Source organism: Mchenga conophoros, linkage group LG12, assembly GCF_057382185.1.
Source record: "Mchenga conophoros isolate Kocher_MC1m ecotype Shallow Benthic linkage group LG12, M_conophoros_male_GT1.1, whole genome shotgun sequence".
In the NCBI taxonomy this organism is placed as follows: Eukaryota; Metazoa; Chordata; class Actinopteri; order Cichliformes; family Cichlidae; genus Mchenga; species Mchenga conophoros.
The window spans coordinates 37263641-37275756 of NC_140537.1; the positions used below are offsets into that span (position 1 = coordinate 37263641).

Below are 12116 nucleotides of genomic sequence, written 5' to 3' on the forward strand. Positions count from 1 at the left end.
TTGAAGTGACTGAATTTGCCTTTCTCCTTGATCCTTGCGTCAATGTTTCAAAATGACTCCAGAGAACACGAGTCAAACTTTCACATTGCTTCGACTTGCAAATTCATTCTGTGGAAACAATTAGTCCTGAGGCGAACAGAACAAAGACGGTGAAAAATTGTTGTACACGAAGCGAAGGCGTGCGGCGCGCTCGCTCCCTCTGTGCAGGCTGAAGAGGGGCTGATTGTTTTATGGGCCCAGGGGAGAAGCTCTGTTTGCTTTCGGGCACACGTTAACAGTTCATTTGTTTTTCTAGAGCTCCAAATGTCAGTTTGTGGTGCATCGTTTTCCCTAATGTGAGCAGGAGCGCTGGGCGATTCTCAGGGTGACCTGTGCAGCAAGTACAGGTGCCAGCTGGAGAGATAATTGGTTCCTACCCTCAGGAGGCAACAGCTTGCACTACAATGCATCATTGTTGGGCTGTAGTGGACACAGTCTGCAGATTTAAATATGTAATGATCGGCTGCTTAAACGGCACAAATTATTTCAGTGACACTACACAGCTGTGTGTTGTTTCTCATTCCCCACATATCGAGTACTGTGTCGTGGTTTACTTTGCTGGACGGTATTCGGCTCTTCTTTTCAGTTTGTTTTTTAGAAGAACACGTTTAAAGTTGTCCTGCTTACCACTGCCTTGCAGTTTTACTTTGTATTAAGTGAAATCAACAGGAAACAGGAAAAGTTTTGACCAGCTTAATTTCTGATGCCGTCTTTTTCTAGATATCCAGAGAATCGTCCATCCTACCCGTCTCTTGTTCTGTCTCCCGTTGCCCCGTCGTGGTCAATGCCTGGCCCTCTCCGAGCTCGGCTCTACTGGACGGTTCGTCCTGTTAAAGGGAGTTTTTCTTCCCACTGTCGCCGAGCGCTTGCTCATAGGGGGTCGTATCATTGTTGGGGTATACTGTTGTGAATTGGTGCTATGTGAATAAACCTGAGATAAATAAGGCAATAGGTGAAGTTTCAGCTTTTTGGCAGAATCTTGATGCTAACTTTACAGCCTCGTTTCAGTTGGTCCATCCAGGCAAAAGCAGCTTTGCTGAATGGGAAAAATGCACAGATGTGGACAGATGATAAACTACGTGTGTGTGTGATTATCATCGTTCTTCCCCAGTGTTCCTTCTGTCTCTGCGTTTAGTTGATATCTTTTTCCTGTTTTACTTTGACTGTTAGCGTTGTCTTCCTTTGAGTTTCACTTCTACCCTCGCGACTGTGTTGACAAACAAAGGTTTGTCTCGCCTCAGACCTCACAGTCCCCACTGAGCCTTCAGTGTGGACGCAATCATCACGAGCATGTTTAAACTGTTGTTTAGTTTAAATTTATTTCCTCACAGGGTTCAAAGTATAAATACACACCCAAATATATACATACACTCCCACTAATATTGGTTAAATGGTACTTTAGCACTTTGATCAGATACTGATGGTAATTCTGGATGAAGACTTGACTCCAACTGGAATTATTCATTTAAATTGGATGGTTTGTCGACATGGACTCGGCATTTAAGTTTTCAGTAGGGTTGAGGTCAGGAAAGATCATTCCAGAAGCTTAATGTGAGCCCGCTTTATTTATTCCAATAAATAAAGCAGTTCTGACATGTGTTTGAGATCATTGTCCTGCTGGAACATCCAGTTGTGTCCAAGTTTCAACGTCTGTTGATCAGAGGAGAAAAGTTTGGAGATTATTCTCTTTCTTCATTATACTGTCCATTTTTTGCACTGGCAGCAAACCAGCCCCCGTCATAAATTCAAACTTGTGTGTCAGAAGAAAAACTCAAAGAAATCACTAAAGGCCCAAAATTTGTGTGACATTGACACTCATCGTGAGCGTATGTGAGCTGCAGTGATGTCCTTCCACTTATTTCCTGTTCACGGTTGTTTCCAGTGTCGTCTGTAAAACGTTGATTCCTGCAGGATAATGTGAGGTTTGAATTTCACATCCTGTTAGGCACAAGTGGAACATCTCACCACCATGAACGCTCAGACATGCCACTGCACACTGGAAACGTCATATATTTTATTTTATTGTGATATCTCGAAAAAGAAAATAATGCTGGGGTTTCCTTGTCTTGCACCTCCGTTTATAAGGACTGAGAACCCTGCGCTATTGTCAGGGCGGATTCTTTACGTGGATACATCTTTGCAGCCTTTTTTGTCACTGGTACTGCAAAACTATCATAATTGTGTGTGTGTGTGTGTGTGTGTGTGTGTGTGTGTGTGTGTGTGTGTGTGTGTGTGTGTGTGTGTGTGTGTGTGTGTGTGCAGGACTTTCCCAGCCTCCTTAAGCTATGAACCGCCAGCATGTTGCCCCCATTGGCCCCCGGGCCTGTCAGCTTCGACAACATGGTAATTAAGTGGGAGCTACTTGTCAAAAGCTGCAAGGCTACACATTTCTTATTGGATTACAAGGTGGTGGGAAGGAATGCAGGAACTGGCCTGCTGCTGGTACAGGAGGAGGGAAAAAACATGGGTGGAATGAATAGAGAGCCTACCCTTCCCTTCACGCCCGCTGATCGCTAATGCAAAATAAGGCATGTGCCATTTATTTCAAGAGTCAAAATAACCCACCGTGTGAATTTTCTGGGAATGTGTGGGTGTGTGGGAGGGTTGAGTTTGTGGTGCTTAATAGATTCTTAATGTGCAAAAGATTATCAGATGGGCTAAGAGTTGCTGCCGTGACAATGGCAACAGTGGGACGGATGGCTTGGTTTAACACCTGGAGAAGGGTTCGCCGGTGTGTGCTTGTGTGTGGGTGTGTGTGTGTCTGTCATGGATTGAGCCGACGCAGGCGGTGATAAAGCAATAAACCCGGCGCACAGTCACTGACAGGGCAGCCAAATGCTATATGGGCAGCAGAGGAGAAGAATGGAGCTGTTGTATCATAGCAGGGGAACTCCGTACAACACCATCCCTCCGTTTTATTTTCACCTTTTGGACTTTTGTTTCAATATTTCTGACTCACTGCTACAGTCCAGGCTGCTGTCATGGTCTCTAGTTTACACACACAAATCCAGCCTATCAGATGCGTCTCTGCCCCCATACTGGCAACCGCACAACATAATGACTTCAGAATAAGGACACCATCTGCATTTTCTATAAGCCTTTTTTACTGTATAGAGGTGAATGGACGCTCACAGCAAAACTGCACCAAAAGCATAATTAATTTGGTGGGTGCATTGTTAAATTATCAGCTACCATTAATAAGCTTTGATAATGAGCTGCATTTATAAACTGTGCAGGTGCAAAATTAGCATATTCAGTGCAAAGTAAAGCATGAAAAAAGCTGTTTGCACAATGAAGTGCTCAGGAAGTTTTCACATAATTACAAATGTGCAAAAGGCACCAACAAACTGTGCAAAGAGTTTCCTGTTTATTTCTGCTGGACATCCTAACATGGTCGTCTGTGGGGACTGAGGGACTGAGATTTCCTCTTGATGGAAACCAAATGCTCCCAACTAAAACTACAGAGACACACCCTTTAAAAAAAAGTATCCTCACATTAGCTCAGTGTGGTCATTTGGGTTTTTGTGAATCCCCAAAATTAAACAACAGTCAGCAAAGGAGAACATTATTGTCAGAGAAAATATACTTCATCATGCTTTAGTCAGAGCGGCGATGCTTAGTTTTTTATACATATACCTGAATGTGAGTAATGAATGTGTGAGCACTGAAGTGCAGCCATATGTTTAACGTGGACATTCGACTGTATGAGCAACAAATGCATTCAGTGACCTCTGCTCTGCTGTTTGCCTTGAAACAAGAGCCATGAAAGACTGAATTCCCAGAGGTGTGTGTGTGTGTGTGTGTGTGTGTGTGTGTGTGTGTGTGTGTGTGTGTGTGTGTGTGTGTGTGTGTGTGTGTGTGTGTCTGTTCATGCTGTGATGAAGGAGAGAGACTGAAGTCTCTAAATGGTAAACGACACCTGTGTACGCCAAACAAAATGCTACTGTGTGAACTACAACTGCTGATAAGGGGGAGGGTGGAGGGGTGAGGGGCGCCGGGAGGGGACCCCAGGGGAGCGACTTAACAAACCAGTTCTCTCTGCTGACATGCTAAATCGCACACTTTGGGAATGAGACTGTGAGGACTTCAGCAGATACTTATCAGTGGCGGTTAGTGCAGACAAACACTGTCCCCTTCTGCAGAGCACACACACACACACACACACACACATTGATAAGTCATAGATAAAACACTGTCTTCATTGTGCTCTGAGTACATATCAGATTTGATACTTTGGGGCTATAGATGGAGTATGTTTAATCTGTAAAAGGCTGTGTAAACAACACTGAATTCAGTTGAATTCAGAATGAAAACACAGCCTGATACAGTCAACATCTTTAAAACGTTAAGCTCTCATATTCAGTTACACTTTGTAAACCATGTTTAATCCACAACACCCTTCTTACAGCGTCTCAGTGAACTATGCACAGCATGAATCAATGTATAAGAAGATGGCTGCAGCCACGTCCAGACGAAGCTGCGCTGTGAATCCTTGAGTTAAACCTCTTTGACAAATAAACGGTGACTTTAACAGAGAAACTGAGGACACTGCATGAAATATGGTGGCAGCCACAACGTAAGCTTGCCCTGAATCGTACACTGCTTCATCCTGCTTTTTAACTCTAACAGGGATGTTGCAAAATGATTGTGATATTATGTTCAATAATACTTAGAACTAGCAACGGATACCATAAACTCCCGAGAAAGTGTTTGCTGAGTAAACAGTAGAGAAACAGGTGCACACAACCAACCACATGTGAAAACAATCTGTGAATGAGGACAGGACAGACGGGGAAACTAACACGAGACGCTAAAAGACACTAGTGCTGACAGGTATGGCGTTATTTTTGTGCCACTATTCTGAGCGCGTAAAAATAATTTGAGCGCACGTAATAAAAGTTTGCAGGTGCAGGTGTTGCATTTTGAAATGTGAAATTTATTTTGAGCGAAGAAAAGCTCAATTTGAGTGAACAAAATTCATTGCTGCGTGCAAAAACTGTATTTCAGTGTTTGCTGTTATCCACACACACACACACACACACACACACACACACAGCAGCCCCTCTCGCTCAGTTTTTACATTTGCGCTCGCTCCCAATGTGTCGCTCTCAACATTTCTGCCCGTGCGCGTTCAACTCTTTCTCTACACCGTTATATTTGTGCCACAAAACCAGCCAATCACAGACTTGGATGCAAAAAAATCTGATTGGCTGTTTTGGTCTCCAATCAGCTCGAAATGACGAAATGCAATATCCCAGAATGCATTTGGTCCAAAACTCAAACGAGGCAGTGGCGGAGTTTGAAATATTCCTCTGTCTGGGTCATAAAATAAACTTTTAAGATATTTTCATGCGAGAATGTTTCTGTGTAAACTTCAAATACCTGCTCGATTTATCAACACATCACATATTTGCATAAGTGCTCTAACGTATTCGGAGGTGCGTACTTGTGTTCTCGTGTACTCGTGATACGTCATCAGTCGGAGACCAAGTACTGTTCCAATTCAAAGTACGCATCAAGCCGAGAACACGAAAAATTCCCGATGTGTTCTCGCTCCGCCTTTTTTTATCGAGCATGCATCTTTGGTGACGTGTGTGGACTTGGTACAGCTAAATATCCCAGAATGCATTTCGTCCAAAACTCAAACGCGGCAATGGCGGACGAGCGCGGCTAAAAACTTTTAAATATTTCTCTTTCTGGGTCACAAAATAAACTTCTAAGATATTTTCAAGCTAGAATGTAGCTGTGTAAATATTCAAATATTTGTTCAGTTCTCTTCCAAACCCCAGCAGCTGTCTATTGTAATTTTTGAGTGTCCACTAAAATCAAAATAAAAGCGTTCTAACATCTTACCTGCTTGTTTTTATTAAGGCATACATGTACACTATACGGACTCGCGTACTTGAGAATTGAGAAAGGGGCCAAGTTAACCATAAAAACCCTGAAAACCATCAATTTCACACCCGAGCCTTAACTCTCGCGGCCCGGTACCATCTAAGTTTAAAAGTAGGAGCCAAATCGTCCTCACAATGCAGATATGTCCACATCACCAAGGTCCCCAAGAAGGTGAGTAAACATACCCACACACACATATTCGTTTTCATATCTTAGTGAGGACATCTCATTGACACAATGCTTTCCCTGGCTGCTCAGCCTAAACACAACCTAACCGTACTCCTGACATTAAAACCACATTTTGAGTCTCAAAAATGCCTCAAACGCGTGGACACAAGCATTTTGTCCCCATAAGTGAATGTTGGTCCCCACAAGTATAGTAACATGCAGGTTGTCTGTCCTCACAAAGATGTCTTAACATGTACACACACACACACAGAGTGAAAAACAAAGTGCAACCGCAAGCTACTTAAAGTGATGTAAGTCGTCATCGGTGACACAAAATGTCATCGTCTGGCCAAATCCAATTACAGCAGCAACGAGGAAGCTGTTCAAGACAATCACACGCCCACAGTCTCTGCTTTACGTGAGACGTCTCAGCAGGCTTAAAGAAGAGAAAAGTAAAGGAAAAATGCTTCTTTTTATCAGGCGAGTGGTTTCGCTGCAGATTCATGCCGATGAAACGTCCGTGCCAGAAACAAGAGATTAGTGACTTTTTTTAACCTCCTGTCTTGTTCATTATTGCACGGATCAGAGTTCTGCTGCTCATGTGAAACCCGTGTTTGGAGCTTCCTTTCAACACACACACTCACACACACACACTCACACACACACACACACACACGCTGAGAGGCTGTAAGTGGAAAGGAATGAGTGGAGAAATGCATCATGAACGGATGAGATGATGCTGCTCGCAGATTTATGAGCCGATATCGTGTTTCAGCCCCTGAAGAGCATATTTAGTCTACATCCACTCTGTCACATCCACACCTCATTTATGTGGTTTACTTGTGAAATTTGTCTTTGTGCAAAACTCTAGTGATAAAAACATTCCTGGGATTTTCTTTTTCTTAGTTTTTCACTGAGGCTCTGCAGGAGTGATGGGATATTGTCCGCTACATTCATTTGAAACATATTTTAGTTGTCGCAGAGTTACTGTAAAAACTTAATGACCCTGCAAACGACTAAAGTGCAAAGGTCAAGGAAACAGGTTTTTAACCACGTTATGGAAAAGTAAGGTTAAAATGTCTGCAGGACGAGTCTGTAACTCTAGTTCCCTTTTCTTAAAGAAGCCCTGATTATAGTCGAGGAACAGCTCGTCTGAATTTATGCTTTTAATGGGCACGAAACAAACGAGGTGTTACAAAATGAAGTATTAAGTCTAAGCCCAAATATTAAATTATTAATAGTGCAACATGAAAAAAATGATTAAAAAAACATTAGGGTTGTGTGTGTTTCCGTCAGAGGACTGAAGTTCCTCGTGTTTCTGCGTCCGGCCACAGTCGTTCATCGCTCGGTGCAGACTAACTTCTGACCTAAACAACAACCCGCTCGCACTTCCAGCCGTCACAACTCGAGTATGAAATGACATCGGACACTTTTTATGGAAGTTCAGTCTTATAAAGTTTATTGACGTGAGGGAAACATCGACATCGTGTTTAAATACTCGACACAAATAAAGTTATTCAAACATGCGCGTGTAAAATATTATACACTGTACATAAATATTACACTGAAAAAACAATCATTTCAAACTGGTCTATTTTCCGATGCAGTGCTCACGTTTACATTTGACCCCGAAAACCACAACTGCAGCTGATCTCTGGCTGAGACAAGCCTCGTGTTTATAGTGCAACAAAGGACACCTCGTGGATTTTAATGGAATGCTCGACTTATGGCGGGCGTGGGCCGTTTCAGGATGGCCTCCACGGAGAAGGACAGAGACTCGCTGGGCGCCATCTTGGTCCCTACAGGCTTCGACAGAAAGTCTTTGGCGTACCTGTCTGCGAGTTTTACCGCCTGAAAGTCTTTGGCAGAGCTCTCCCTGTACTTGCGGGCCGCCTCCTCTAACAGCTCCTTGCAGTACGGAGCTCTGAGCTCTGGCCCGGACCCGCCGCTGGCTTTTTCACTCAGCGAGTGCTGGATGAGGGAGTGAAAGGAGTTGAGTTTCATGGAAGGCTTAGCACTGTCCTTGCTTAACTTGCTGAGGACTTGGCTGGAGTTTTGGGAATGAGGGTGGTTGGGGAAAGATTGTCCAAAGCTCCTCTTAGGAGGAGAGAAGGCCGAGCACTCCCTCTGCTCCCCCTGGGTGACAGCAGGAGGTTTGGGGTCGGGCCTCTGAGGGTCTGATAAGTCCTGCAGAGCAGCGGCTCGGGATCCCTCCAATTTAGCAGCGAGCGCGGCCTCCTGCTCTGGCGGCTGACTCTCAGCGGGCATCGCTTTGGGCTCCCACACAGCACCGGGCTTCATGTTCTGCACCGCCGTGGCGTTAAACAGGCACTGCTGGTACAGAAGAGCGTCTCCCAGGTTGGCTGCGCCGCGGGGCCACATCACGAAGCCACCTCGCGACGGCTGCAGCGGGTAATGGCGGTAGGTGGTCGCCACGCTGACGTTGGAGGAGATGAGCTCGACGTTCCCAGGGGTCGAGGGGTACTGCATGCCCAGATCCAGGCAGTTAGGGGAGAGGAAGCTGCACAGCTCTTTGGGCTGCGGCTCGACCGGAGCTGCCGGCGAGTAGGCCGTCTTGTAGGAGTTGTACTCAGACGAGTGGTGGACCAAGCCGTTGGGGAAGAGGAGAGAGCCTGGAGCCCCCTGGTTGTTCTCCATCAGCTCTCGTTCTTTGTACTCCCGCTCCAGCATGATGGTTTCCAGCTCCTTGTCTGCAAAAGCCCTTCTCTTCCTCATGCGGTCGCTCAGCGGAGGGGGAAGAGACGGGTTGGCTGCCAGGAACGGATCAGACTGCACCGGGCGATATCCTGTCATCGAAAATCAAACATTTACTTCAACTTTTATGACATCGAGTGTGTTTGGAATTATATTACGACACCCAACATAGATAATAATCTAATTAGCTATTTATACTTTGTAATGCTGCTAAACGAGTTAGCGTATCATGTGCCAGAGTTTTACTGCTTACAGATGTTAGCACGTCCTTATCGCCCCGTTGGTGTTAAAGGAAAAAGAAATGTAAGCCCCGCTTCGAGCGAAGGAGAGGCAGAAGAGGAGCTTTTCTTTTTGTCTGAGCCGTACCTTCGAGGATGCTTTTGGCGAGCATGGTGGACGGTCGGATGTGTCGCTGATATATCGTCCTCCTCTCTGCAGGAATTGGTTTCCCGGATATGCCTTTCTTATCCTGAGAAATTAGAGAAACAAAAGAAAAATATTTAAAAGACGCTGACAGAGTGTTCACCTTAATCCTTGTTAAAATAACTGATTTTTCACAGCTGAGGTCCAAGTCCCATGTATGTTTGGATAATAAAAACCAGCCTCTTAATAATAATCCAGTTAAAATATGGGCAGCGACACACATTTCTCGTGTTATTACAGCCTTGAAAAGGCCTCGAAACAGCCCTAAACAGGACGGAGACGCAGGCCTAACAAGTCAATCTAACATTTAACACATTTAGTTTTTATTTTTTTGCAGTAATAGAAATGAGAGAAAGTGTTTGTTAAAGATATAAACTTGGACATTTAACAGGAGCTCAGCTGATGACACAAACTGGGAAACATTCATCTGGTCTCATCTTTAAAATGCTGGCGCCGTAACAGTTTTGCTCTTTTACAGAAATATGCGCAGATTTTTCACACACACATGGAACAGCTGTGATTTTGTGTTTTTATTCAAATTCTCTTCCTAAGCCTTTATTTGGGGGAAAAACAAAATATTCCTCATTTGCTGAATGAACCTCGAAAACCTCCAACGGCTCCTCGGATGTGCCTTTATATTCGTGTTTGTTCAGTGAAGCTAACAAAGCGATATAAAGTGCACGCTGAGCGACTGCATTCACGCTGAACACTGAGCCTCGGCTTTACTCTGATCAGCTGCAAGCCCGAACACAGAGCCTTTAAAATAACACGGACTGCGCTTCTGAAGGCTTCGGGTTCTTATAAAAACTTTGGAAGAATCAGCGCAGCGATTTTCTTTTTCTTCCACTGTAGCACAAAGGTCAGTGTGCAAATGTGCCGCAGTTATCAAAAACAACACGAAGAAGCGCTCGACTTTCCCACAGACAAAAGCAGAAACTGCCCCGTTTACAAAAGAAGGACTTCAGCACAACAGAAGCTGCGATCACAGAAGCAAGGCCTGATTCACTAACACTGAGGGGTCAAAGGCCACAGGTCACTGTAGCGGCTCCAAGTGCCACAGCTTGCTGTGTGAGGAGATAAATATGTTGAGCTGCCTGATTTCAAACAGTCCTGATCATCTGAACTTTCTGCTGAAAACCCTGAGCTGCAGGGCAGCAGTGATCCAGGCTCAGACTTCCAAGCAAGCAGCTGATTAACCGGAGACGCTTCATCACACACGTGAGTCCTTCCTGCGTTATTAGCGCGAAGCACCTGAACGCATCAGCACAGCACCTCCACCACACACCACCCTCAGTCTCACCTCCGTGGCCTGCTGCCTCCTCAGGGCCACCTGCGCCGCCATCACCCGCTGCCGCTCCACCACCAGCAGGCAGTTGGCGCACTGGCAGTCCCTCCAGCGGCAGAAGCGCTTGTGGCCCTTCAGGCAGGACACCACGCCGTGGTTGCGGCAGCGGGCGCACTTCGGCGTGCGGCTCAGTTTCCTCTGGTCACCCGCGCACATGGGGCCCGCCCTGTCGCGGCTCTTAGTGCCGGGGCAGTCGTCCTCTGAGGCGGCGTGGCCGAGCTGCGGAGAGCCGGGGCGCTCGGAGGAGTCGGCCAGCTCTTCGCTCTCCGTCTCCAGGCTCTCCACGTCGATCTCCAGCTCACACCCGGAGTTCTCTGACATGTCTGCCGGATTTAAAGCCAGTTTGTACCTGGAGACGAATACGAGTTATTAGATTAGATCAGGTGAGAAAAACTGGCACTTAAAATATGTAAATATCACCAGCTTGTCAGACTTAACACACCAAATATTCCCATTTCCTCATCTGGACAGTTTCATGAATTATCCCAAACTTTCAGGTCTGTCATTTCTTATTTAAAAAATAATAAAATAAAAATATTTTAGTCTAGTAAGTAGATTATCTACAAGAATAAAAAGATAATAATAAATCTGTTGTTCGTTTTTTTTAATTTAAAACAGCTTGAAGTTTTTCAGAAGGCTGAACATTTATTTTTATTTACAGCTGTGAAATATTTTAACACGACAGTTTGTAATCAGAGAAAGTGAGGCCTTAATAAAACCAGAACTAGTAAAACTCCAACAGTCTGCTGGATCTCAGAGGAGTTTGTCACATAACCCGGGATATTTGGGTCACGCTGGCTCACAGAGTTTAATTAAACCGGTTTAATTAATCTGCGTCTGAGCGACTGAGCCGAGAAACACTTTTAAAAAACGGAATGAATTTTACCTCCAGGAGTCCAGCAGGGCGGGGCAACGTCGTTAACACCGTGATGAACGCCACACTCACACACACACACACGGTCCAGACTCAAGCTTGTAATTAGCCGTTAATTGAGCGGATAAACGCAGACGCGCCGGGGACGCGTCCAACTTTCCTCTGACTCGGACACAAGGAGCCACACCGCTATGAACCGAAGCAGGCTGCCCTCTGATTGGCTCATTTACAAACACGCAAAGAGCCAATAGGAGCAGGAGCAGTTATGCAGGGGGCGGGCGGAGCGTCGGCCACAAGCACCGCGCGCCCTGCGGTTACTTCAGGAGGTCACTTTCCAGGAAAGACAGGCCGAAAGTGGGAAGATGTGAAAAAGAGAAAGTCGTCCAGGAAACCAGCGCAACAGTTTATCACGTCGCATGTCTGCGTTTAATTTCAGGTTCGTGTGAGCAGAAACGGAGCTTCAGGCCTGGCTCACTGTCCTCTGCGCGTCATGGAAATCGAGCTTTTTAGTTTTCAGCTGAAAAAACGAACAAATGAAACAGAATTTTCCAAAACTGTAACTTTCAGTGAGCAAATGAGGAAAACTGTCATTTATTGATAAGTAAACCTTTAAAAAGAGAAGATGATATTATAAAGATTGAAAAAAGATTGAACCTG

The 12116-nt window shown here is 45.2% G+C and overlaps 1 protein-coding gene across 2 annotated transcripts; it reads right to left on the reverse strand.

The window, feature by feature from the left end:
* Nucleotides 1-7472: 7472 nt before the first annotated feature.
* dmrt2a (doublesex and mab-3 related transcription factor 2a) lies at nt 7473-11659 on the reverse strand. 2 transcript variants are annotated; one of them, XM_085293201.1, is made up of 4 exons: nt 11472-11659; nt 10541-10934; nt 9184-9286; nt 7473-8909 (listed from the first exon to the last, which is right to left on the reverse strand). In XM_085293201.1, the coding sequence occupies exons 2-4, from the start codon at nt 10904-10906 to the stop codon at nt 7810-7812; spliced, it is 1569 nt and encodes a 522-aa protein (XP_085149327.1). In that variant the 5' UTR covers nt 10907-10934; nt 11472-11659; the 3' UTR covers nt 7473-7809. The 2 variants fall into 2 exon arrangements, with proteins under 2 accessions (XP_085149327.1, XP_085149328.1); XM_085293202.1 differs by lacking the exon at nt 11472-11659 and adding an exon at nt 11028-11164.
* Nucleotides 11660-12116: the final 457 nt, after the last annotated feature.